This window comes from Suillus bovinus (genome assembly GCF_016758785.1).
Source record: "Suillus bovinus strain UH-Sbo-P2 chromosome Unknown EDB93scaffold_6, whole genome shotgun sequence".
NCBI classification, from domain to species: domain Eukaryota; kingdom Fungi; phylum Basidiomycota; class Agaricomycetes; order Boletales; family Suillaceae; genus Suillus; species Suillus bovinus.
In genome coordinates this window covers 163,137-189,672 of record NW_024542062.1, presented here as the reverse complement: position 1 = coordinate 189,672, position 26,536 = coordinate 163,137, and the positions used below count along the sequence as shown (strand labels likewise).

General features: G+C 46.5%; 8 protein-coding genes across 8 annotated transcripts; 6 read left to right on the top strand and 2 right to left on the bottom strand.

The window, feature by feature from the left end:
* Positions 1–882: 882 nt before the first annotated feature.
* On the top strand, positions 883–1,935 carry EDB93DRAFT_734307 (uncharacterized protein). The gene is made up of 4 exons (XM_041457268.1): positions 883–1,050; positions 1,113–1,275; positions 1,340–1,510; positions 1,580–1,935. Exons 2-4 carry the CDS (start codon positions 1,140–1,142, stop codon positions 1,867–1,869), a joined length of 597 nt encoding a protein of 198 aa, XP_041311661.1. The 5' UTR covers positions 883–1,050; positions 1,113–1,139; the 3' UTR covers positions 1,870–1,935.
* Positions 1,936–6,748: 4,813 nt separating this feature from the next.
* EDB93DRAFT_1077795 (amino acid permease) lies at positions 6,749–8,939 on the top strand (the record flags this gene model as incomplete). The annotated part of the gene is made up of 9 exons (XM_041445339.1): positions 6,749–6,897; positions 6,948–7,086; positions 7,143–7,254; positions 7,375–7,519; positions 7,568–7,787; positions 7,840–8,052; positions 8,114–8,189; positions 8,241–8,569; positions 8,625–8,939. The coding sequence occupies 9 exons, from the start codon at positions 6,749–6,751 to the stop codon at positions 8,937–8,939; spliced, it is 1,698 nt and encodes a 565-aa protein (XP_041311660.1).
* Positions 8,940–10,864: 1,925 nt separating this feature from the next.
* On the top strand, positions 10,865–13,268 carry EDB93DRAFT_1238284 (uncharacterized protein; the record flags this gene model as incomplete). The annotated part of the gene is made up of 4 exons (XM_041451526.1): positions 10,865–10,913; positions 11,001–11,731; positions 11,787–12,156; positions 12,208–13,268. The coding sequence occupies 4 exons, from the start codon at positions 10,865–10,867 to the stop codon at positions 13,266–13,268; spliced, it is 2,211 nt and encodes a 736-aa protein (XP_041311659.1).
* An 858-nt stretch (positions 13,269–14,126) lies between these two features.
* Positions 14,127–15,439, top strand: EDB93DRAFT_1300539 (uncharacterized protein; the record flags this gene model as incomplete). The annotated part of the gene is made up of 6 exons (XM_041454677.1): positions 14,127–14,162; positions 14,188–14,319; positions 14,368–14,487; positions 14,529–14,672; positions 14,727–15,143; positions 15,193–15,439. The coding sequence occupies 6 exons, from the start codon at positions 14,127–14,129 to the stop codon at positions 15,319–15,321; spliced, it is 978 nt and encodes a 325-aa protein (XP_041311658.1). The 3' UTR covers positions 15,322–15,439.
* A 762-nt stretch (positions 15,440–16,201) lies between these two features.
* On the bottom strand, positions 16,202–17,675 carry EDB93DRAFT_1122091 (uncharacterized protein). Its single transcript, XM_041448585.1, has 4 exons — positions 17,027–17,675; positions 16,744–16,971; positions 16,603–16,693; positions 16,202–16,555 (listed from the first exon to the last, which is right to left on the bottom strand). The coding sequence occupies exons 1-4, from the start codon at positions 17,600–17,602 to the stop codon at positions 16,383–16,385; spliced, it is 1,068 nt and encodes a 355-aa protein (XP_041311657.1). The 5' UTR covers positions 17,603–17,675; the 3' UTR covers positions 16,202–16,382.
* A 572-nt stretch (positions 17,676–18,247) lies between these two features.
* On the bottom strand, positions 18,248–19,894 carry EDB93DRAFT_733940 (PUA-like domain-containing protein). Its single transcript, XM_041457267.1, has 9 exons — positions 19,443–19,894; positions 19,329–19,382; positions 19,145–19,273; positions 19,075–19,091; positions 18,993–19,021; positions 18,879–18,941; positions 18,719–18,829; positions 18,605–18,661; positions 18,248–18,550 (listed from the first exon to the last, which is right to left on the bottom strand). The coding sequence occupies exons 1-9, from the start codon at positions 19,793–19,795 to the stop codon at positions 18,323–18,325; spliced, it is 1,041 nt and encodes a 346-aa protein (XP_041311656.1). The 5' UTR covers positions 19,796–19,894; the 3' UTR covers positions 18,248–18,322.
* A 2,509-nt stretch (positions 19,895–22,403) lies between these two features.
* EDB93DRAFT_733918 (uncharacterized protein) lies at positions 22,404–23,785 on the top strand. Its single transcript, XM_041457266.1, has 9 exons — positions 22,404–22,495; positions 22,567–22,583; positions 22,645–22,677; positions 22,732–22,818; positions 22,880–22,915; positions 22,972–23,112; positions 23,167–23,253; positions 23,307–23,342; positions 23,393–23,785. Exons 2-9 carry the CDS (start codon positions 22,576–22,578, stop codon positions 23,619–23,621), a joined length of 657 nt encoding a protein of 218 aa, XP_041311655.1. The 5' UTR covers positions 22,404–22,495; positions 22,567–22,575; the 3' UTR covers positions 23,622–23,785.
* Positions 23,786–23,934: 149 nt separating this feature from the next.
* EDB93DRAFT_1246415 (uncharacterized protein) lies at positions 23,935–26,338 on the top strand (the record flags this gene model as incomplete). Its single annotated transcript, XM_041452443.1, has 12 exons — positions 23,935–24,318; positions 24,388–24,466; positions 24,518–24,840; positions 24,901–24,930; positions 24,977–25,009; positions 25,063–25,119; positions 25,173–25,246; positions 25,300–25,313; positions 25,360–25,414; positions 25,469–25,488; positions 25,540–25,728; positions 25,782–26,338. 12 exons carry the CDS (start codon positions 23,935–23,937, stop codon positions 26,336–26,338), a joined length of 1,815 nt encoding a protein of 604 aa, XP_041311654.1.
* Positions 26,339–26,536: the final 198 nt, after the last annotated feature.

Here is a 26,536-nt window from a genome sequence, read left to right as displayed (position 1 = left end):
TTGGGTGAGGCCAGATTCATAGTGCGCCGTGGAGATGTAGCTCGGATGCCATCATAATGTTCAACAATTGTCGGTTTATTCCCGTGGATTGATCAAAAAGAACCACAGACTCGCGTGTCATGCTGAGCGATAGCTTAAGTAAATCTCCATGACCTGAAGCGACTTACCACTGAAGTCATGTTTATTGCTCCAGGAGTCGATGTTCTGCACCGGTCATCCGAATTCAGCTCTTGCTTAGTGCTAACAGTGTCGTCTCTTGCGGCCAGCAGGTCCTACTATGTAGTATGGCAAACCTCACACTGGGTGAGTACGACTGCATACGTTTGAAGTGCCAGACGTAAGTTTCGACCTGGGATAGCAAGTTTGGTTATGTAATCGTGCGAAGTCCTGTGTTGACGCGTTGTTTGTGGTGATCACGGGAGAATCCTCGGACTCGGAGGATATCGTAACATTTTGTAACAAGTACTACTTGCTTCAAGTTGCTTGATCATTTCGAAAATCAGCCTCTACTGCGAAGTATCACGCTTTGAAGAGTTAGACGCACCCACTTTGGAGGGCTGGTATGTTTAAACTGATACCCTTTGATTCGGAATCTGACTCGCATTGCTCCTTGGCAGGGGACGGTAGAACTATCAAGTATTCTCTGTAGTTCAGCCTATATCTACCAGGAACATCCAGTTTTCACATAGGCGGCCGGTTGGCAGAATTCCTAACTTCTGCCACCATCACCACTAATTCAATCACCCGTGGGGTAGTCGCGACTCGCAGCACTGGACATACTGTTTACCATTTAGAATCAGCATTTATTTTCTTTAATTATGCGAGCATCGGATGCGCAGCTAGATGGAAGCTGATGTTCAAGACTCGAGAAATCGCTGGTTTTGAAAGCCGGCAGTTTCAATGTTCAACCAAGTACAACTCACACAGATGGGTTCTCCTGAACGCGCAGCATAAAGCCAAGCAATCTGACGTGTTGTGATACGTTATTTCCCGTGCCTGCCAGCGTCAGCTCAAGTTCTCGATACCAGTGGTTTCTGGTAAGCTGAGCATGTAAGACTAAAAGCTATTTCCTGCAGCATATGTGTATTCAACAGTCTGAAAATTTCTCCCAGAACACGTCCAGCGGCAGATTCAATGCCATGTTTCGCAACCTCAGACTTCGACTCTCGGACATACTGCACCTATCTGGGCCTAGTGCTTTCGCCATTAGCATCATTTTGAACATCTTCACCATACTGCGCTTGCAACACAAGTCTGTCGATGATAGACAGTACTGTATGTTCGGGTCGTCTTTACTGACAGCAAGAGGAGTTCATCTCACTCAGCATATTTGATGCAGCTTATATCGGTGATGATCATCCAATCAAATTACCCCTCGACTTGGATGTCGTTGCATTGACGTTTGAAGACTCAAAGTATTACAGTACATCGGGGCTCACGGCCTGGTCGGAGTGGAATTTGCTCGATCACTTTCCACAAGGCCACGGATTCGTGCGTCTAGGACCAAATGGTAAGCAATCACTTACTCCATCTCTGTCAATGCATGACTCAGACGCTTGCTGTTCATATATTCTATCAGGGCGACTATTTGGTGTCTCTATGTTTCACCAGCTTCATTGTCTACAAATGATACGACTAGCCCTTATTGATGGGCCCAATGACCATAGTGGCCACTGTCTTAACTTCTTGCGACAGGCAATTCTTTGCAATTCGGATACTACCCTTGATCCGGTCTACACCAATGGATCGATATCAGGCTCAGACGGCTTGGGTGTGACGCATATATGCCGAGATTGGTCGCAGGTTTATGCATATATTGAGGAGAACCAGAGGGGCCCCTGGTGGGTAGAGCACAAGGCAGAGATGTAATCATAATCATAACGCGAAGTCAAGTGCACGGGAGAATCTGATCTAGTTCCACCAGCGATAGATGTGATTGGCTCGGTAGATACTTATAAATCTCAGTTCGTGCTCGAAGCGGTAGCTGAGTCTCTTAGAAGGCTATTCAAAGTTGAGGCAACGTTGAGGATTGATCTCAGTGACTGGCTGAGTACCAAGCCAGCACTTCCTCGTGCACTGTGATTGTATCATCGTGAGGTTTTGGTCATTGTCTCGGTGCTTGAATTGGATGTCAAGCGCAGCCGTAGTGTGACAGAATTATTCAATGGCCAGAAGGTCACAGAACTAAAGCTTAGGTTAGATTGGCGTGGGTATTGATTACAAATCAGTCGATCGTTCATGCTGATATTTGAGAGGGATGCATCATGCATGAAAGTTGTCAAACCATGGCGGTGTCAGAAATACAATGCAATATGTCATATTCATTCCTACTAATCCATAATAAATACAACGCAAAGCTTCCGAGCTCCATCCATACAACACGCATATTGCATATATACAAGCGACATAATGAGATACGATAGCTACACCTAACGTGCATAATGTTTATCTAATAAGCATATAGAAGATGCACCAAGCGATAACGAGAGGAAAGTACACTATGAAGAAAGAAAATTCGATGGAAAGGAGTGTGAATGTTATGAAGTGATTTGGCCAAACATATATGTGATAGAATGAAACGAGTGTCGTAGTCGTAGAGAAAGAAAGCTCATGAAAAATCGGAGAAATACTAGATCATGTCGCATTGCGGGCAGGAACAATATACCCATAGACCAACTTCTTCGGGTCTTGGAGACTGAAGTTGCGACGTCCCTTCTGAGCGCGGGCCTTGCTCTCAAGGAGCGGTCCACATTTCTCCTTGTGCCGATCCAAAGAATCGGTCCTCGACCACCGCTTGTTGCAATAGGGGCATTCGTACGACGTAGTATAATGGACGCCCTCGATGTGACGGCCCAAATTGAGCATCGGCTCTGGTCTTGAGCAATCCTCGAATTTGCAAGGAGCTATGTCTGTGGATTTGACACCGTGCCAATGAAGCAGGTGGTGTGCGACGCGGGTCTTGTTCATTTCTACAAACAGCCCACAGGGCTGGTCCGTCCAACCGCATGCTCGTACGCAAGTCATCCCTGCGGGTAGTTCATTCGTAATCTTGACAGACCGTTTAGGGTAAGAATCGTCGAGTTCCATTGCGCCAAATGTCCTCGTTCGAAGAAGATTACCATCGGCATCATGGGTCCTGCGGCGACTAATATCGACAGGCTTCGGGTCACGAACGGGGGCAGCCATGACTACGGCATCGGCATCCGCTAGTCTGTAAAAACCAAACTTCCCTTCTCTTATTTCGTCTTCTTCGTCGTCCAAGCATCTGCGCTTGCGCGGACTTTGCGCAAGAGACGAACTCGGATTGCCGTCCTCAGATTTAGCAGCGTGACGAGTTTTGCGCTTGGGAGTTTTGGCGCCCACCGTCCCATCGGAAACAGAGGAAGACGGTTCGAAGCTACTGTGATCGCTCATTGTCGCATCAGAGTCTGAAACGGCTGGCAAAAAAGTGTTGTAATTGGTCATTGTATGCGCATTTTGCTCTTGGGGAAATTGCGGTTTGGGGTCATACGCGCGGGGATCTCCCGCTGCCCAAAGCTCTAGGTCGACGACAGTACGAGAGTGATTTTGAGTAAAATTAGGTCCGTTCGCATACGAACCACCATTATAGCCAGGCTGGGACCATGCGGGGCCTTCCAGCGAAGCTTGAAGGACGGAAGAGGATTGCGCAGGATGATGTTGGATCGGATCCATTGGGGGAAGCTGGGGCAGACCAGCTACCGGAGCGGTGAACTGGTTCAACATCGGAAACGACATCTGATTATCTTGAACACCCTGTGAGGGCGCTGAAGACCTGGAAAAATAAATGAGCAATGACGGGCACTCAGTTGGGGTGGCACGTACCAATGGCACGTCTTTAGGTATTCATCTTCCTCACACATCCGAGCCCATCTGCCAAAGGCCATCAGTTCGAGTAGAAATCTGGAATGCAGAACCACATACTCAGCGGCCACATGTTCGCGAAGAAACTCTGGGATGTCTTCCGAGACCGTGCTAGTGATGTTTTCTGCATGGATTCCAGGTTGAGAGCTCGGAAGGATAGACCCGCTAAGAAAATTATGAGATGGACCGCATCATCAAGCTCAAGATTGAACACTAACCTATCCAACGACATGTGAAGATTGTTGTATGAGGACCTAAATGCAAAAGGCACCATCAGCATAGGAAGATATTAAGTCGACGTGTGAGTAGACTTACATAGAGATATCGATAGGCGTGTCGATGATTTGAACAAGTGATCTAAAGCAGCTGATATGAAGTGCAAAAGTGAAGAGGATGAGAGAGATAGTGAAGTGAAGGATAGAACAGCGCCATCCTTTTAACTTCACAACGTGCTAGGCAAAGCACGCCTGTGGACGAGCATTGTGCCCCGACAACATGTCGCAAAAAGGCAATCGTGGGTCACTTCACCATAGAAAACATATCTGTGGCGTTCAATAAGCGTCTATTCTATTAAAACGCTTTGAAACACCATGCGTGCATCAATCCACAAGAGCGCAAAACTTCCACTACACGTCGCTCATCATTTGTATACCTAGATGCATGTGACGATGAAGTAAGCACTGGCACTTTTTTACTAGAGGATATGACATTACAAGTGCGTGCAACAGTACCAGTACAACTCCATTAAGGTTCGGAGTATCGTAACAATGAGATTTTGGTGAAGGACGGTCACGGCACATTCGACCACCACTGCGAGCTTTGGCAGCGGTACCCGCTTGAGGTGGCGCAAGAGACCTTCAATACAAGCGAGCAGCGGTATATCACAGCTGAATATTGCGCGGTAGAGAATTGGCGGCGTGAAGGTTTGACAAAGTATGTAGTGTAAGATTGTGAGTTGCATGTTTGGTGGTAAACGTGCAAAGACACTTACCTTCGCTGTCTATTGTGTCGTGACCCAGCCTATTCATTTCTGTTGAGGTGAGAATTGGAGGGCTTGACATCAATGGACACCGAAAACTACATTTTCAGATAGAGACCTTTGCCATGGTTTGACATTACCGTTTATTTGGAAATGTTACGAGCTAGCTGTAGACATAGCAAATGAAAACACGCAGCCAATAATACCCTCGTTATTATAATATGAGGGCAGTGTTTCCTGGACTAAACATCAACATCTTCATTTTGGATCACTTGAAGATACTTACATCACATATTCAATCAGCATATCAATACGTGTGACTGTCGTTATCACAATTCTGTGAGAGGCGTAAAGCTGCACGCATACCACAAAGTTCGTATTAGTATCAGAATTACGTGGCAATCAGTTGTGCTGCCAATGGCAGCCTAGGCCGCCTCTTGAAACAACCTGAGGCTCGACTCGCTCGAGCGTATGCGTTGTTTTGGTTTGTTGTCCAAAGGCTTCCAATAGTTTCCTTGTTTGGAAGCTGCACTTTGCAAATTATTAGCTCGTTCTCGACAAGTTCTCGACCATGCAACTTCATCGACACAACTGGTTACTGGTACTAGTAAGCTATTGTAGCCTTTTCGCATGAGTCACCGAACTAAGAGGAACATTCATCGTTCAACGTACGCATAATAGTGTCCCTGAAAACCGAAAGGCCCTTTCACTCCAGATCGAATATCGAGCACGTCAGATTAATGCTAAAGCCTCCGCCCAGGCGGTCACTGAACGTTGAACCATCTATTTGGATATTATCAATTTGCAGGCACACTACTAGCGCATCAGCTTGGCCTTTGAAAATATAGGCGAGTATGAGGACCGTGACTGTAGTAGCTTAGCTTCGTAACCTTGTAGTTCAACGAGAGGCCATGGAGCTCCGCTCGGCCCAATGCCCCTCCTTTCCTTGAACGTCTGATACTTCAGTCGAGATCAGCTGTATAGAAGTATGTAGGAGGCTGAGGTCCGCAATAGGCACCATTAAAAATTATTTGCCAAATATTAATGTGACATGTTACGGTGACAGTTCCGCGTGATCGGGTTTTTTTTGAGAGTAAGTCCGAGTCAGGCCTGCGTAGATTATAGGCAGGTCTCTCCACACCATCCGATCCATCAATCCCAGTCGTGCCAGGGCACGCATGAATCTGAAGAAGGGCCACTTGCCAAGTCTCAGCTGTCCAACTCGAACTCCGAGGGTGAGCCTTGTCGCGGTAAAATACAATTACCATCCACTATAGTAGCAGCTGAACGTGACAGTTGATCTGTCATAGATCAACATCATGAGCAGAATCGGCCGACGAGAGTAAATTTGATTTAATTATCGAGACTCGAGAGCCCCCATCGACAAGCGTAGGTTTCCGACTAGCTCATTTTCTGGGACACTGTTCAAGAAATCTTACTCATTTCTGATGCAGATGCAATAACTTTATGGGAGGACTAAGAGGTATATCCTTGAGGGATAGACCTCCATGAAGCCTGAGGGCCCCCGGCTGATACATCATGATAGCAACCGTGATCTAACCGACGCCAATGTGATGGTCGCTAGCAGGTGGTGAAATACGGGGAGCATGATACTGCATGATACCATTTTTCTGCAAGATGGCGTTCCATCATGCATCCTATGGCGTTCTATGGCACCCTATTACCCACCATATTGCGTGTCCCATCGCATCACTCCTCCGTCAGTGATGTTTTGATAACATACGTCGTAGAGTTCAACTCTTTATGTTTAAATGCTGACAGCTGTAGGCTCATTGCCCCATACGCTCATATATCTTGTATGAGTCGTGGCTAGGTTGAAGTCTTATCTCTTCCCTCCAACCTTTTCGCTCACGAGCGTTCGCCACAATGGGTGCCGAAAAGACGGACGCTACTACTTATCGCAGTAGCAAAGGCGAATTATCCGACGTCTCAGGCCATGATGGAGAGTCTCTTCACGGGCCCCCGCGGCACGCCCTGCAACGTAAACTCAAGAATCGTCACATCGCCATGATCAGGTATATTTGAATTTTCTTTTTTCTTCTGGCGAATTCTCACCTCCGTTAAGTATTGGCGGTGTTATTGGTACAGGTCTTTTCGTTGGAACCGCGAACTCTCTGAGTTATGGAGGCCCCATCGGTCTGTTACTTGGCTACATCGTCATGGGCTCCATCGTCTATTGCGTCATGATCAGTTTGGGAGAAATGGTTTGCTTGCTGCACGTCCCAGACGTAGATCACATACCTGATCTTCATTTTCGTAGGTTGCTTTCCTGCCTATACCTGGTGGTCACATCAAACTGGCTGAGCGCTTCGTTGACCCTGCATTCTCTTTTGCCATGGGTTGGAATTACTGGTATGACTGGGCGATTGGCTGTACGTCCCATTTTTTCTCATTCATTTTTTACAATCACTGACCTCTTACTTTTTAGCACCTGGTACTTGAGTTAAATGCATTTTCTTAGCATGCCTGCTGACATTTCTTCACCATTTCAGCCGAGATCGCTGCGGCTGCATTATTGATAAACTATTGGAATTACACTGTCAATGATTCAGTATGGGTCGTCATGTGCCTTGCCGTTGTTGTCGCCATCAATATGCTCGGCGCTGGCGCTTACGGGGAGGCGGAATTCATATTTGCGTGCGTTCCCAGTACTATATCCCGATCTCACATCTGAGATTACTACAGATCCATCAAGGTCATCACAATCACTGGTCTTATCATTCTCGGTGTAATCATCGATTTGGGAGGTGGCCCAAACCATGACCGCATTGGATTCCGCTATTGGAAAAATCCTGGACCATTTGTTCAGTTTAATGGCATTGGAGGTGCCAAAGGACGATTCCTTGGCTGGTGGGCTGTTTTGATCCAGGCCGCTTTCTCGTTCATCGGAACTGAGATTGTTGCTGTACGTTATATTCTAGGCTTCAATAAATATATTGCTTACAAATCTCACCCAGATCGCCGCTGGGGAAGCGAAGAATCCTCGCCATACCTTGCCCAAAGCCATCCGTCGAGTATACATCCGCATATTACTTTTCTACATCGGTGGCACACTCATCATTGGTCTGCTCGTACCATCCAACAACCCATTACTCGTATTGAACAGTGGAACCGCCCAGTCTCCATTCGTTATTGCTATCGAGACAGCTGGAATTAAATTTCTTCCTTCGGTAAGCCGCACATGGTCTTCCCTTTTTACCTAAAGATTTCTCATTGAGCTATTCAAAATAGATCATTAATGCTTGTTTGTTGACCTCAGCATGGTCCAACTCATCTAGTTCCTTGTACACTGCGTCTCGTGCGATCTGTGCGTATACTTATCTGGTGGCCAACTCATCGAAATTAACGAACTTCGTAGATGGTCTTGCAGCCTCAGGAAATGCTCCCAAGATCTTCCTTAAAACCACACGCAACGGGTTGCCTTACGTCGCTGTCCTCTCCACTGCCGTTTTTTCTTTTCTTGCCTTCATGGCTGTGTCCAAGGGTGCGGGCTCAGTGTTTAACTGGTTGTCCAACATGACATCCGTCGCTGGTCTTATGACGTGGTTTGGTATCTCGGTAACGTACCTCCGCTTCTACAAGGGCATGCAGGTTCAAGGCATCGACCGCAAGACGCTCCCTTACTACACAAATCTCCAGCCATACGCAGCGTGGTGGGGAGTAGTTTCAACGATCACCATCTGCTTCGTATGTCGACTTTTCATATCCGCTAATATTATTTAGACTGACTATTCCTCTCCAGTTCAGCGGATGGAGCGTCTTCCTCGCAGATAGTTGGAATACTGCAACTTTCGTCACCAACTACATCCTTTTCATTACCTGGCCAATCCTGTACTTTGGCGCTCGCCTCTACTATGGTACCAAGCCCGTTGCTGCAGAGGACATGGACTTCAAAAGAGATATAGCTGAAATCGTGGCGGACTCATATGAGGAACTCCCGCCAAAGAACAAGATGGAAGCATTCTGGCAATGGCTGGTGAGCATAGCTCCACTTGACAATTATTTGACATCGCTGACGTTGACTCGTAGATGTAATCATACCTGCAATCATATCTAGAGATTGCAATCATGTCACTTTTTTTGTAAGCTCTCAATTGTCCGACATAGCTAGTTACTCGTTGCATGTCACTGCAAACTCTACCAAACGTAATATACCTATTCGACCTGATCAAAATGTGTCCTTGTCCTTGCCCGTAGACAAAGCACGGTGCACCTTGTATCTAGTGAACCTTGCAAAGAAACACTTTCTCCTTGGGGTTTCAATTTCTGTCCATGAAGCGAGTGTTTAATTGCATTCTATCGGGTACCTCCGCTCTGTCGGATCCACTCTGTGCAGTATCTCGTCCATGTTATTCCAAAATTCTATAGTTTAATAAATGAGATCGAGGTTGCAGTCATGATGCATATTTGTTGCAAATCGACAACGTGCATCAGCTGACCTTCTGCCTATGTAGCATTACATGCACATTGCAGGCAAAGCAAGGTGAGCATGATGTTATTCCAAAATACGACGTTTCGTCAGAAGAATGTGGGAACGACCGATAGACTAATGTACATACGCGTGGTATCATAGGTCAAGAGGTAGAAAAAGTCAGTCTTAACAAGGAAGACTGCGCTCGAAGAAACCGAACCAGATATCCTAGAGACGGCAGCAAGGTTAGCCATGCGGAGGGGTGATATGAGTTAACACTTTTCGACGCGACAGATGTAACGGTTTATGCATCTGGGTGAGCTGTTTGTGTCAGTAGCAGCGCGATACGGTGGCCACCCTCTGGTTGATCGTTTCATGCAGTTCGATCTCCGCGTCGGAATTGCAGAAAAACATGTGGCACAATAGTCTATTTAGTGAGCACGCAGCTGATAAGGCAACGACCTCGTCGTAATGTATAGTGGAAAAAAGTTCGACGACTTTAAACAGAGGTAGTTTCGTCGTGAGTAGGACATAATGCTGCAAAAGCGGACATGTCGGTTTTGCAAGACATAAAGATAATGAACAGCGTACTTACCAAGCAGGAAAAAGCCTGCACTTCACGCCGTTCCGAAGCAATCATTACGCCTCCTCCAGCCCTCCTCTCACCTCCTGCCAAAGTTTCTCGAGATTAGGCTTTCCGACAGAGTGCTAGCAGAATGTGGAACTGGGTTGGAGGTTTCCAGTCCTCAGGAAGATCTTGCTGCTTTCTATCGAGGAAGGTGACTCAACACCGGGACATTTGAGTAGTCGCTGAGTCGAGAGAGAAAGACATGATGACCGATGTTCAAGCTTCGAGAGTGTTGTTTCTTTATGATTGTCTGTGGAGTGTGTTTTGGATGAAGATGCCTACAGACTACGTAAGTCTAAACGGTCTTAATTTTTAGTCGTGCACTATAATAAAGAGTAGTCTTGAGCGCCGTACAAAGATTAAAGGAAATTTACTGTTGCGCATTGTAAACCAGTCAACCAGCAATTGGTCCTTACTATCATCATGTGGTTCTCAATTATGATGATATGCCCAAGGTTACGCTCATTGCTGAGGTCCAACCAGAACTCGACCGATTGCGGGCAGAAATTGATATATTGCGAGGAAAAGTAGTCGTAGCCAAGCTGGATGAGTCAGAGACAACAGTATGAACACACCCATAAGTCTACCTTAGAGACCATAGACGAATAAAGATATGCCAGTGGTAAACGCCGCAGTCTTGAGGTGTTGGTTGTACTCAATTGTCATTTCGGTAAGTTCCGCTCATACATTATACATATGATTCCGCTTGCACGGGTCAAATTGTCCACACGGCCAGGGTCGGATGATATTTTCAAGCGCCTGATTCATACCGATATTGCAATTTGCAGCCGGTACTCTCTGAACCCCAGCAGTGTTGATGCAAAAAAAAGACTGGACATCATGAGGTTTGCCAAGAGTGACATCACGGCTGTCTCCGTTTGCCTATGTGACCTACATTTAGCTGCCTGACAACATTCATCGACTGCCAGTACTGCAGTAGCCGATGCAGTCAGAAAACTGCCGTCCATTACTGGCGGTAGCATGTAGATTCGGTGCGCAGTCAAAATGTTTCATGTTTGTAAGAAACTGCTCATATGCTCCTGTAAATCTCACGTACCCGCACAACCACAATCATCTAGTCCCTTACGACCAGTGGTTCATAACTCACTTGGACGATAACCAGAAAGTCAAACAGGTCAAGCATTGGATACTTTCAAAATGCAATATCATCCAAACGCCCCATCTTCCGGCTCAACGCCCAGTTTCTCCTATCACCTTTGCTTCCAGCATTAGGACACGTACCTCAGTCGATAGCACGGACGACGGTTATAACGAGGATGACGAGTATGAGGAGGACTCGGATGACTTCGACGACTTTTCCTATCGCCACCCAGAAATCAGGCGTCAGACTATATATTCTCGTCGACCTGGAAAGATATCGACCGCATCTACTTCACACACCATCCAACCTGGAAGCAGCCCAGTCACAGACCAGTACACCCTTGTCTCCTTCTCAACTGGAGCAATTCTAGAAGATGACTATGCCCTATCGTGGTATAAACTTCGGCCTTGCGAACTTCTGGAGATGCACCGCTTGGGTAAAGTCGTCCAATTACCAAGAGAAATGATATCAGAATATGTTCAACCCTACTTCGAGTCTAAAGCTAGGGCCCTCCGTGCAGTATGGAGTATAAAGTCAGCCCGATTCGAATCTCCTACGGCCAACGGCAATAGGTTGAACGCAAGAAGCAGAGACAAAATATCTACTGTTCAGACTCCCGAAAAGAAGAGGAGAAAGACTAAAGTTGAATGGAAGGATCGATGGGTTGTCATAAATCACGGCACGTTATCTCTCTGCAAGGACTCATCCGTGCGTCCTTTGAATATACAGTTATTGCATTGCGTGCTTACCTTCAAGCTACCAGGGCGGGACCCCTTTGCATCGTTTCCCACTGACATCATTATGCGCGCTTCGTGGCGCAGAGTCTCTTGCAAGAGCTTGCTCCATCATTGCAGAGCAACGCGTTGTTTGCCTCAAGTTTCAAGGCAAGGAAATTATGGCATCTACGGTCTCTGCCTCTTCACCACCCATGTCTCTCCCCTCGTCTCCGATTACAGAAGACTGGAAAACAGACGTGCAAATTGAAGTAACAGATATTACCCCTCTACCAGACAAAGCTACTTCAACCTCAAAAGAACATCCAAACAAGAACTCCCCGTGCTCCGACTATAATCCGGAAGACATCTGCCGTGGGGAAGGCGAATGGCTCGTCCTCGATCTGCTCGATGACCATGGTATTCGATTTACTTCACATCGTCCGTCTCTCTAACTGTCCACTTACACAGCTTTCTCCAACATCCTCCGCATCCTTCACCGCTACACGTCTCATCCAATATCATCATCGTTCCTCCCCACCTCATCAATCATCACAGTCGCAAACTACTGGAACAATGTCTCTTCTCCAGCTCTCACGCCTTTTGTTTACTCCTCCCCATACGATTCTCTTCCATACCCAGAATGGCGCACAAAAACAGTCGAGACTGCGCGCAAGGCTGGTATGGGGGACGTCGGAAAACCCCTCGCACTAGTCCTACGGTCTGAAAATACCTGCCGAGACACCTCGTTGCATGATATCCGCAGTCCGCGATTCACTTTCTCGCAAGGGATGAGTCATAAATCTTCCATTAGTTCTTTTGCGCCACACTCGGACTCAGAATCAGACGAAATCGATGGAGAGAGCGAGATGGAGTGGGAGGGTTGGATGAGAGATCTAGAGAGGCAAGGATGTGTGAAGCAACATCACATTCGTCATCAGAAAATCATCCATTCTCCTAGTGACTCCGAGTACCAACCGTCAAGTTCCTCACCCCTACCCACCCCATCACTTTCAGAGGCATCCTCTCAAGGCTCCCCAAGGGGCCACTCACCCCCGCACTCACCCCCCACATACCCCACGATCAACAATGTCATCCAATGCGGGGACCCTTTTTCCCGCACTTCTCTCGAATTACGTATGCCTGGGAGAATCAATAATACAACAGTTAGCACCGTGAGCGTGGGTACCGCCCCGCAAATGTCTCCGCGGAGACGGTCTTCAACGCTCACACCAGGCAGCTTATCCAGGCTAATGAAAGACAGGGAAAGGGGAGACGCTATGCATCCATCGACTGCTATTAATGGCTCGCGTACAGGAGCGCCATCATCGTCATCATCAAGAGGCACCCACATCCGACACGCGTATTCAGGATCCAACCTCCGTTCAGCCCCGACAGATAACTTCCATCGCGTACAAGACGCAGAAGCCTCCAATACTGGAAAGAAGAAAGTTGGTATCGTAAGAGGTATGTCGATGCGGGCGGAAAAACTTGTAAGGGGACTGGACGCTGCTATAGACTTGGTTCCTTAGTTGTTGGTTGTTTTACTCTCTCTTGCTTTTTTTCTCGCCTAGGTTATTATGCGCGGAACTGGTATTTATTAAGATCACCTTTGGAATGTATATTACGGTTGTAACTTATTATATTCAAGTAATCCGTTCACCTGCGAGTCAATGTACAGAATGCTATTGAATCAGCACAAGCTGTCTTTCCAGCATTCCTCCTTCACCAATGCGAGCATGAGTAGTTTTCATCCGATCCTGTGACTCATCAGCATGTCAGACGCTGAGTGTTTGGTTGTGAACAAACTTCACCACTCCTGGTCGGTGATCCCTGGACAAGTCACTCTGACTGTATCAATGCCATCGCCGTTAATCCTGCTGTCACTTTCTCCATGGACGGCAACTACATCCTCAGTGGAGGTGCTGATAAAATGATCTCGACGAAGTGGGCAGTACCTGAGGGTATTCGTTCAAAGGTATGTTTCCGTCCTTGAACTCATATACCGCAATTTGAACATATTTTGTGCAGATCCTAACCAGCACCACAGCTCGCGATGCATCCATATATTGAAACTTGTCTACCGCCAAAAATATCTAACACCGATGCGAACAGCCATACTCTGCGTGTTTCTGTCCCTACTAGTACTCATATATACCACAACTCGTGCATGTTTTGTGCAGATCCTAGCTATCACGTCAGCCCGTGAAGCATGCATTTATGGAGACTTTTCTACTGCTGAAGAACTACTCACGCAAGATATCAACAGCTATCCAGACAACCATACTTCCTACGCCCATCACTCGTTCGTTATGGCGCAGAAACACGACTAGAACCGCGCCCTTCAGGATACAATTAAGGTGAGATTCACCGACGCATCATGGCCCCTTATGCCATGGATGGCTAACTCGACTGTGACAAAGTCCGTCAGCATTCAACCCTCATTAACAGGCTATATCTCCAAGGGCATTGCCCTCTGCGGAAGTGACAGGCCATGTTCGGAACGCGAGGGTAGTATTTGATGTTGCATCAATGTACACAGAACAAGATTCGCAAACCATCTATTTCCTGTTTTTGATCAAAGTATGTTACATTTGCCTTACATACGCTCCGCTTTATCCCATATTTCAGGTCATCGCACTCTTCAATGCAGATCAACACGACGAGGCAAACCTGCTCCTCAAAGAACTTAATACCGGATGTCCGAATGCTGATAACTCGTGCATATCATATCGTGGAGGTAACGACAATGTACCCTGCATCGACACTAATCTTTGTAACTTGCATATTAGGCATATCTACGCATTCAGCTCGGACTCAAAACCTTGGACAGCACACGTCACGACGAAGTCGCTGAGCATTTCACTGCTGCTCTCAACTCCAGCGCTTTACCATCGAAATCTGGTGTTCATGACATTTACGAGGATTTGGTGGTGGTACGTTAGGATGATGTGTGTATAATGTTCTCAATAACTAAGTCCCTTGTCCAGCTCTTCGGCTGGAATCTCAAATCATTGTGGCTCACTGCACGCCAGAAACGGTGTGATGCACTCCTTCAAGCAGATAAACTTCTAGATGCCATCGAATCATACCGATTCTTGATGGGCGATATCGACGAAAAAGCGAAGGCCAGCTGCCTTCAATGGTCTAACGGCAAGTCTAGAGTTCGAAATGTCGAGCATGCTGTGATTCTTACCACCATTTCACTCAGCTTTCACAAAAAATGCAGCGCGCTAGTTCTTACCAGGGGAGATGCTGCCCTCGCTACAAGCGATTTTAAAAGGGCTATTGACCTCTACTCTGCAGCGATTGACCTAACTCCTCCATCTGATGCTGTCTTTGCAAAGCGTAGTCAGGCAAAGCTGGGGAAAATGATGTGGATGGAAGCACTTCTCGATGCGCAGAAGGTGCGATAGCATTTATTGTTTCTTCACATACACTCATCGTGATACACAGGTCATCCGACTCAATCCTTCATCTCATAATGGGTACAAGTTGAAACACGCAGCGTTTCATGGCGCCCAACGCTATGATGAAGCTATTACGGCCTTTAAAACGTGGACGAAAATTGGACGATGCTCCTGACGCTGAGAAGCTACCAATGGCTAGGCAGCTGGACCCGACTGCAGTTTGTTCATACCCGCATCGAGTACATAAATTGAAAAGCCTGGCTCCGACAATCAATTCTCTTCCAATGATGGAGTAGATTGCATCGCACTACTAAATATTGTTAGTACGCTGGTTGGTAATGCATGAGAACTAGGCACCTGTAAATGTCGATCGTGCGCAATATCATCCTGCTTTGCGTTCATGCGTTGCGATGCTTGAGGCGAGTCTGAATTTCACATTCCTGCCTATAATCCTGACGATGCACACTCATGATTATTTCCACTACGAAGGTATGTTCACGCGTCTACCTTGCAATATTGAATTGATCTCTTTGACATATTTTATTCTTGCTATGGATCTACATGCAAACCTGATCACTTTTCATTTGCGCTCACATCAGCCTCAGGCGTGTCTTCGAGTTCCGGGGGGCGCATTATGCAAAGAAATTTGGATTCAAAATCTACAAAGTGCCGATATACAATACTGGCCATCATACATTTGTCGTACATATACGAAAATATGGAAAAATTGCCAAGAGATTAAAGAAACAAGAGAAATCGTGCCTACATGTTACAAAAAAAGAGCAGTCTAACGTCTGTCGAGTACATATCGATAAAAGGAAGATGCGTCCATAAGTCACAGGCGGTCCATGATCTGCCAAGTAGATACCGGTAAGAGAAATACAAAGACGAAAGAAATACATCGAGCCATTTACATGATGGCGAAGATAAGAGAAGAAACTTGAGATAGATGGATGGGAGCCGCGGGTGTGGCCTTCAACTCCAAATCATGAGACAGGAAGGAGGCCGTCATCTAGTTGCGGTTGTGTCGGATTCGGTCGTAGGGGACATCCGACATCGAAGACTGCAGAGATATACAGGCGGCGCGGAGAGATAGATCGTGCGCGGCCAGCGGTGGCCTTCAACCTCGCGGGCAATGAAGCTCCAGGTCGTAGGGGACAGCGAGGGAGGCCGTTGCAGGTCTTCGGTATTTGGTCGTAGGGGACCTGAGGAGTAGCGATGTGCATAGTAAATATGTCAGTCTTGAATAATGTCGATCGAGATTCCTGGGTTGGGCGTATTCCGGTGCAGAGGCTGTGAGGCAGGCGACAGCGCAGAGGTGAGTCCAAGCTGGGACATGGCAACTGCCCAGCCGTCGACAAGAGCGGTTTGGTCGGCGAGGAGATCGTTGTGCAGTTGTTCAAGGTGATCTACTTTAGGTCAACAAACAAAGTGGACGTTCCCAAAAATCACTCACCTATGATAGCAGTGTGTTCCACTTGTTGCTTAGCGTAAGCGCGTTCGATGCTGCCACGGACAGCGACCACGCGTATGGATCTAGACACATGCTAAAAAAAACAATGAGTGTGGCACTTTGTTTCACAAAGAATGTCCATACCTTGTCTCTGCCCGGGCGGAAATTCCGATGCCGTTTCGTATCTGGGGGTTTCAGCTGAGGCGAGACAATCTGAGGCATGATGCTGCCGAGAAAGGGTGTTGTGGTCATTTGAGTCGAAGCGTCCACAAGAAGCGAAATGTCGGTGGTCGTCGGTGGTCCGTCCTCTGGGATGATCGGCTGGAGCTGCGTCCGTTGACTCGGAGAGGGTCCAGTCAAGTCATCGTCGTCCTACAAAAATTCAAACATTAAGCGACAAAGCTGAGCCAACTGTACGACTTCATACCTGGGGACAAGTGCTTTCCTGAATTTCTGCGTCAGAGAGATCCCTCACGAAATCATTATCGTGGTCAACAAGAGTAGTGTCAGAATCGATTGAGAGGCGCTTGGCATTTTGAACAGGTGAGGGCGGCAGTGTTGGCGTGCATAGTGTTGGACATGTAGATGGCGAAGTACAGTAGTCGGAGTCATTTGCAATGGGGTTCGGTGAAGTTAATGGCAGGCATGGCGTACTAGTAGTGCTGCAAGATTCGGTTAAAATTGGATTTGATGAAATTAGTTTTGATGCAGTAGAGATATCGAATACTTTCTTGCAGATGAGAGGCGCGTTGAGCTCGGCCAAATTGTGCTTCGGAGGGAATTGAGCTTCTTTACTGAGGATTATGTGGGCGGTCCTGTGGGAAGCTAGAACTAGGGCCGCAACAGATATACATAATTCGGATATAACGAGGCCAGCGGTTATGTTCTCCGCTTCTTTGACGGCCTTGGTCGTGCGATCCACCACAGTATGTTTGAAAAAGAAGGCTCCGAGGCACCCAGCGACGGTGACATGGGCAGCACTGTCGAAGATAGCGGAAATCATGTTGTAAGGCGAGTTGAAGTTGAGAATAAGTCGTGAAGAAAGTAATGCACGTAAATCGAGGACAGGAAATGGGAGGTATATCTCGCGGGCCTGCTGTTCTTATACTCTGCCTTACGATTAAATCAGCACTGCCATGAAATAAACAAGCTCGATCGCGACGCGTCTAGTCACGTGTAGGCAAAATCAGTTTATGTCAGCATTGTGTCACACAATGGAATGGCCCGAATTGGGCCTGAACATGTTCAGAATGAGATGATGATTAAAAACTGCCATGTCCATCCGAAGATGAGCTTCAGTCATCGGTCTCCTCGCTGCAAGGTGTTGTAGTACATTCGGCTTTGAAATTATATCAGACACACACTTTTTAATCCTATCTATTATCTACAACTTATTGCATTGTCCCAGCAACTCGAAGAAGCTTGCCTTGAATTTGGTGAACTTGGGCTCTCGTTTGACCTGTCAAAACGACTGCAGGCATTTAGAGCTTGTGTGCACATATGTGGTGATAACGCATAGCCTCGGAGGGGTCCCGACGTTATGCATTATGAGCAAGTGTATTGTATTGATTTGACGACATATCACATTGAGAGCAGTATCAGTAAACAGAAATTCCAAGTGATGATAATGAAAGCAAGCAGAATGCAATGAGTATCTTGCAACTGTGAATGACTCCGAATGACGAGATGGATGGGGCGCCCGAGCCATCGAGGTCCTCGTCTTTCACTCTTCGTCACTGTCGAACGCCAGTTCGTTACCAATCACGTGTTTTATGTATTTTTCTATCAGTGGATGACTTCCGAAGCAGGCATTGCGCTCATGGGCGGTTGATGTCTCTGAGGGTAAGACGACAGTGTCTGATGTGACTACGGAGGCGGGAGATGACCGTGATGACTCAATGTCATAGCCGACCCGTCGACGACGTGGTAAAGGAGGTTGGCCTGGGATTCTCTTGTGATATTTAATGATTCTAATCAAAGCTCGATCATTACTAGAGAGACTTACCTCCATGATGTAGCGACAGATATACAAATGACCAGCTTCGTCCTTCTCTCTGTGCGCCTTTGGAGATAAAGTTTTAGTGCACACTCATATCTATAGTCGCGGAAATGACTGTACATGTGTAACGATGTACAAGCCATCATACCGATAACCATTGTAGGGCGCAAAATCAGAAACAATTTTCGAGCTCCGGACGACGCGCACGGGTTTGCCTGTGTAACAAGATTTCTGTTGTGCCGTCATTTCGCGCCTTACATTCATTGGGGATAGAACTCACATGAAGTGCTTCATTTCCCCAACCCTTCCATTCCTGGTCAGAAACCTGCGGGCCTGGGCGTTTCTTGGAAAATTTGATGGACGATCATATTATAGGAGGAAGAAAGCAACTTACAGGCCAACCGTCATTGTAGATACCACCCCCTAACGGTACTAAGCCGGCATACAATATTGTAGCCCATATTACGAATACTTACCTGAGCCCACATAAAGGCTATACACATAAGATAAGTCAGACAATCGATTGAGCTGCGCTGCGGTGCTTACATCATGTCGCCTAAGTCCTGGTCATCGTCATATTGACCCGAAAGAACGATTGAGCAAGCGCCCGATATCTTACTACCTTGTATTCCAGCCTGAGGAGAGCGGTGTACACCAGCATGATAACACTCTTTGCTGCATAGACAGATGAGGTGAGTGGTATTGTCAAACGAGGATTAAGAATACGCACCGAGTCCTCCACGTGGCGCCAATAGGTACTCCTTGAATCTTACCAAAACGTCGCCTGCAAAGAAAGTGCATGAGCATTGTGATCGAGGGAAGATTTCTGAGGAGCATCACTAACAACATTCTTGCATGACTGGCCCTGTCCTTCTTGGTCGTTTTGCGTGCAATTTTTTTGAACGTTCCTGTATCTCTTCGTCCCCCTCGCTTATGATTACTTCCGGATCTTCCTCCATCATGTTGAACACTTTGCGGGCGATTTTCCCCCCATGCTCTATCTCCTTGTTCCATTTGCTGGTCATTACTTCTGAATCTTCCATTCTCCTTGTCCTCTTTGCTGGCAATTTCGTCTTGATATTCGTCCATGTCCTTCTCCCTGCTTGTAATCTCATCGTGATTCACCTCTATCTCCTCGTCAGAGGTATTGTAGAGATCTTCGACTCCAGGTCGTTCTGAAGCGCTCACGTAGTCCATTATGTCGTTGATGACTGTCAATATGATGGAAATAGTTACACGAGGCCAACATGAGGCTCATATACATAGAATGTTGCTCGTGACGCGTCGGAGTTTCGAAAGGGGTGATCATTGAAAGGCCAGGTTTGGGTCAAGCTGCCCCTTCTAAGAAAGATTTGATCCCACCGGCACTGGATAAGACAAGGCAGCTGTTGCTGATAGAACTAGGCCTCAGAAGTGGAGAATAACACCTATGGATTCATGGCACGTCGGCAGTGCGGTCGATGGCAGCCGATATCGACTTGCATCTGCTGCCACAGAAAGAAGCAAGCTGGATGATGGTGTCAACTCACTTTCATCATGTTTCATGCGAGCTCTGACAGTCTACATCCATTTCTGAATTGCGAAGCTTTGGGTTATACAGATAGAGGTTTTGTGGCATATTGCATAGATAAACCTAAATCAGAGAGCGATATCAGCCCGACAGATATTTCAAATGATCCTACAAGTAAATGAGATGAAAAAAGTAGAAAAATTGGGACGCTTTACGGTCCTGATCGATCCGCTCCAAGGAACGAGGTGAATGAGATTGAGAACAATGAAATTGACAGACCATAGCTTCGAACGCATGCAAGTGCTGGCCAAGACAACTTATCAACCTGATACAGGGCATGTATTGATATCTGAGGCATACGGCAGCGGGTTGTTCACGCGTCCACGTCAGGCAGTCCGACCAGGCCGAGAATTGATGTGAGGTGGTACCATGAGGAGTAGTAGTCCTCATACGTAGAAGAGAACGTGAAGGGCAACTATGGCGATATGTTACTAGCGATAATGCATGATGGGGCCGGTGGCAAGACAAGTTCAGTTGGAATACGATCGTCGATGGACTCCAGTCGTTTAGAAAAACTTGCGTTTTTCAGGAAGTCTGAAGTCAAAGACCAGATGCAACATTCCTCAAACATTCCTATTCGTCATCACGGTATATCGATGGGGCTGGCAGAGGCGTTGCCAAAATGCGAAGTAGGAAGAACTTGGGAGAAGTTACGAAGGACATTGTGCAAGTGATCTGGAGGCAGAGCGCGAATAAAATGGATAGCGTACTGGTACATGGATGCCCTTCTATATTTGAAGATACTGTTCGGAGGGCAGCCGAGGTAACGCCGACAATATTATTTACATTGTTTGGCCCAACAGCCAATTGTATCTGTACCATCATGTCTTAGTTTCGGATTTCCAGAATCAGAATCTATCCCTTTGCTTTCATCCGTCCAGGTGTCAAAATTAACGGACAACCTCCCGATGATTCTCCTCCACCCCACCTTTCAATTAGAGGATTCAAACTATCCAGAACTCAAGAACTCAAAAAAGAGTCTCCCCAGTGAAATTATGCAGCGCCCCGCAAACACCCCGGCCGCATCTATTGATCTCTAATGAGTGCGTGTTGAGTCTATCAAGGATCTTCTTGGAAGGGGTTGTGATGACTCGGGATCCCAGCTGGCTTCTACGCGATAGTACAGGCTGATAGTGCTCAATGGCGGACAGTGTCATAGTAGACTAATACGTCGAACGTAACGGGCAGATATACTTGTAAGTTGTGACTTCCTTCGTCCAGAATAAAGGTTATTCAATCCATCTATGTAGAGCTTTAAATCGTTCACGCACTTCCATGAATGGTTACGAGACATCGTATTCAATCACACATGGTGCTACCTTGTATCCTGCTATGCCGAGCAAAAGGTCGTCCGACGAAAGTTGAAGTTCTTAATTTGCACTCGCAAATGGACATTCTGCCCTCCTTTCCGCATTGGTGCATGTGGATAGCTTCATAGCCCCTCGTCCACGCTGTCATTCAGTACTCGGATTGCAGCCCTATCAGTTGGAATTATAATGAGCGTGCTATGAGTTGCGTGTTCTCTGACATCGCTAGCTACTTCGTGGTATCCTCGAGTGAACGGTTATATCAAAGTATGATTTCTATCTGAAAATAATTGTGATGCTTTGAATTGCTATATGATATCAACCCTCCCATACTCACGGCAATGGTAAGAACTACTTTGGGTTTGACAATACAATGGGTATCGAAGGTAAGTCTCTTTGCACGTTTACAAATCAAAATTGCGACTGACCGCGCATATAGGCCTCTGTAATGCCACGCACATTCATATATGCTGTTTTTTCACCGCGCAACTTTCCGCTATGATACATCAGCTGTCTAATTGGGCTTGAGGTCGTTTACTGTTCTCACAAGTGGGTACCGCTGCCAAAGCTCACAGTTGTAGTTGAGTGTGCCGTGACCACACATCACAACAATGACATTGTCACGATGCTTGGAACCTCATTGGAGTTGTACTGCTGCACATGTAAAGTCGTAGCTTGCCGTGCTAATCGTTTCACAAAAAAACATGTAATGCCATATTCTTTAGTGAAGATACGCTGGTGCTTACATTATCGTCAGTCTAGGCATACAAAGAATGACGTGTTGCGAAAGGCTCAAGCTTTGTTCTTGTGGATCGACGTACGCATAGTGCTTTGGCACAACAGTGGATTTCACATGGAATTTACGGAGGCCATAGCTACGTTTTCTATGGTGGATACTTCAGGTGCTTACCTTTTGCGACACAATGGTCGGCGCACAATGCGAAATCGACATGCCAATGCGCGTTCACAGACACGCTTTTTCTAGCGCTTTTCCGAGTCCACTCGCTGTGAGGTATAAAAGTAGGCGCTGTTCTCTCCTTCACTTCTGTCGTTTTTTACTCTATCTTCTTGTCTTCACATTACTGGTTCAGTTCATCAAAATGTTCCTGTAAGTCTACTCACATGTCAATTTGGTATCTTTATATACCAACGATACCTTTCACATTTAGTCCCTCATGCTTCACTGTTGAAACGCTGGATAGGTCGGTGTTCGATCTCGATTTGGCTGGCGCGGGCCATCTCACAATTTTTTCCAGCGAGCCTATCATGATGTTAAATAACTCCGAGGACCTCCCGGAAATTGAACTGGATGTATCGCATGATTTGTCTGAAATTGACCAGTTGTAAGTCTACTCACATGTTAATTCGGCATCTTCATATGCTAATAATGCCTTTCGCATCCAGTCTCTTGGATGATAGTCTTCAGGTGTTATTTGATACGTTAGTGTTCAATATCGAGTTGGACCATGCAGTTTATCTCATAATTTTCTTAATAGATCTATCTTTATGCCAGACGACCTCCAGCCATCCGCTGACGATTCTCAGGGCCTTCTAGAAATGCTTCTTCTGAATGAATCAGATGGTGTTATTCCATTATCTGGAGAAGTCGCTTTTGACATACTCTTGGGATCAGAATTGTGTGTAGTTCTACCTCGTTTGAAGCATCAACTCAAACTGACGGCCTTTGGCAGACTGATTGACATCGGGGATTTACAATATGCTACAACACTCGTCGGTAAAAACGCACTGACAGGACCAGACGCTGCTGAAGTTGATGGGTAAGTTGATCCATTTGGCCTCCCTGGGTCATGCATCTTACATTCAATCACAGATCCATCTGTCATGAATTACCAGTGCTACAACAAGGGTATGTGCCACGCAAACTGTGTCCCCACCATAGCTTATTTGTTTCTCTAGGGCTGAGGATGTCCAAAATCCCCTGTCATTGATCAAATCCACCGCTCCAGTAATCAGTTCTCCCCCGGCGCCGCCCATCGATCTGAGCCGCTTCGACCCGCAGCCCTTTACACCGACGACATATGCTAAGTCTCAGAAGCGCAAAGCTCGCCAGTCCATTGAAGTCGAGGTTGATAGTGCGTGTTCGTCTTCCCTGCGCAAGCGCAGATGTCTGTACGAAGCTTCTTAGCGTGCTTTCCTCTCTTTGTCATCGCTTGGTGTACTTTCTATGTAGTTGGGTTTTATGGAGTGTTATGCTGCGTTTGTATACTATCCATGGTGTGAGTTCGGTGTAGCGAAAATGGAATCATGCACTTCAATGGGGCATCGTTTTGTGTTTGCTGTCTTGACGTCATCATTGAGTTGAAAACACTCTCACTAGTCAGTAAAAAAATCTCGATTTGGTTGTGGTCTGGATCGTCCTCGGCGTTACACTCTTGCAACTCAAGCGCTTAACGTTCAACGTCTACCTTGATCAGTTTTGTCAACCTTCTTTAAAAACCATGAGCTGGAAGGGCAAAGCAAAAGCCACAAACCAAGATTATGACGACTTGCGACCAACCATAACTTACAGACACCTTCTATCCAATAACCTCGGTGTTAGAGATCCCCTACGTGTTGTCGCCCTATGCGATAGTGACGCCTTCTACGCTGCCTGCGAACGCATCCGACTTGAGCTCGACACGAATGTACCAATTGTTGTACAACAATGGGAGAGTATCATAGCAGTGAGCTACCCTGCACGCGAATTTGGCGTATCCCGCATGGACAAAATCAAGGATGCCAAGAAGAAATGTCCTAATCTACTTGCAGTGCATGTTGCGACTTACAAGGAGGGCGAGAAGGAGCCCGGATACTGGAAGGATGTCGATACGCGCACTCACAAGGTATGTTGTGCATTCTCTAAGGCTCCGAACGCGACTGAAGTCAATTTCTTGTTGTTGCATATTCAAAAGGTATCCCTAGATCTATATCGCCGTGAAAGCAACAAGATCATCAACATGTTCAAGGAGGCTCTTCCGACCGGTGAAATTGGTGAGATGCGCACGATACTTATATCATACGTTCAACTGATGTTAAAGCAAGAGAAAGCCTCTATCGACGAAGCATTCATAGACTTTACTCATCCTGTGAGAGAAATGTTACTTGAACGATATCCATACCTTGCCCAAGTCCCTGCCAATGCACCAAATGGGTTGGACAGCCCGCTACCATCACCACCTCCAATAAACTGGGATGATCTGGGAACAGTCTTACCACCAGAGGGAACCGATGGTGCTGGCGAACAATCTAGCATTGAAGTTGATGGTGGAGGGACATGGCACGACGTAGCGTTGTCAATTGCTGCAGAGTTGATGAGAAAGATTCGCGAAGACGTACATTTAAAGCTAGGCTATACAACTTCTGCTGTAAGCGCCATTTCGTTCTTGTCAGGGAGGTTGTAATCATCTTACGCACAATCGATACAGGGGATTGCTCGTAATAAGTTTCTTGCGAAGGTTGGTGCTCTTCTTCCCTCGGTCGATTATACTCAATCTCTCGCAGCTTTGCGCCTCTTACAAGAAACCCAGTAGTCAAGTCAGTCTTTTTAAGTTCCATGCTTGCAACGATAATCAAACCAACATATATAGACCATTCTCCGGAACCAAGCAATCCCAGGTTACCTCCACCCCTTGCCCTTTCAAAAAGTATGTTTCCAATCTTGACATATATTGCCTGCCTTGACTATTAGACATGCTAGATCCGCTTCCTCGGTGGAAAGCTCGGGGATGCCCTTGCGAAAGAGTATGATGTTTCAACTGTGGGTGATTTGTTGTGAGTAATAATCAATTCTTTTCGATTTCTATCTCTTTCTCACCATATTAAAGAACGATTTCACTAGGTAATGAATGTTGTGTTCATTTATTTTAGTTTCTTATACATGGCAGATGAAATACAAAGTAAGTTCGGTGAGAATGCGTTATGGGTATATGAATTACTTCGGTGAGATTTTCATTTGTTATACCCAGCGAACTTTCATTCATCATGCAAAACTAGTGGCATTGACCGCACTGAAGGTATCTCAAAGTGACCTGGCCACACTTTTCGCATTTACAACTAGTTCGTAGTCAAAGAAAAGTCTGCACTCTTCAAGAGCATGTTGGCGTCAAAGAACCTTCCGAAGCCGATAACACGGCCCTTGGATGGACACCAATGGATCAGGGTCCTTGCTGCAGAGCTGGCGTTACGACTCAATGATGCGAGAGAGTCGATGCCGACGCTCTGGCCCAAGACCATTGTGCTCCATACTCGCAAAGGTGATTTAATCTTACAGAATCGGATGTTATTTGCTGAGCTAGTAACACGTTAGGATACGAAACATCGCGATCCAAACAAGCAACGTTTCCTTTCGTCCGCAATGTGACAGTAGACGTGATTGCGACGGCCGCGGACAAGCTATGGAAAGAGCTCACTGGCGACGCAAAGATCGTCAATATCTCATCGGTCCAACTTGCATTCACTGGCCTGGAGAAGGCTGAGATGGGCCAGAAAAGCATCGAAGGGTTCTTCACAGCTCGAGACATCCAACAACAAACATCCCTCAAACGTTCGCATGAGGAAGATGAGCCTCTGGTCCCGCTTGAGAATACTAATCTGGCTCTGCCCGAATTTAACGATATCGAGGCAGTTTCATTCAAATGTACACGATGTCATAAGACGATCGCACTTCGAGAAGGCCAATCAACAGGTGGTCCCAAGGAAGTAGCACAACGATTGGCAACGTTACGATCGGAACACGGCGACTTTCATTTTGCACAGGACTTGGCAAACAGCAATGAGGGGTCGGTGCCTGTACCTCGCGGTTCATCGTCGAAACGAAAGAAAGTGGAACCAAAAGGGATTGAGAAGTTTTTTATCAAGAAGTAGGCCGCTTAGTGGCATGTTGCAATCGGGGAGAGGCCATTGATGATATTTGTATGATAATCATGCCTCTGTGCGAGAAAATGAATTGGATCGCATGGAGTGCACAGATTTACACAGGTATGTCAGTATGTTTTGGAGGCAGTGTAGAAAGTGGCTGTTTTGATTGATCGCCACTGCATTCTAGAGCGTGGGCATCTCATG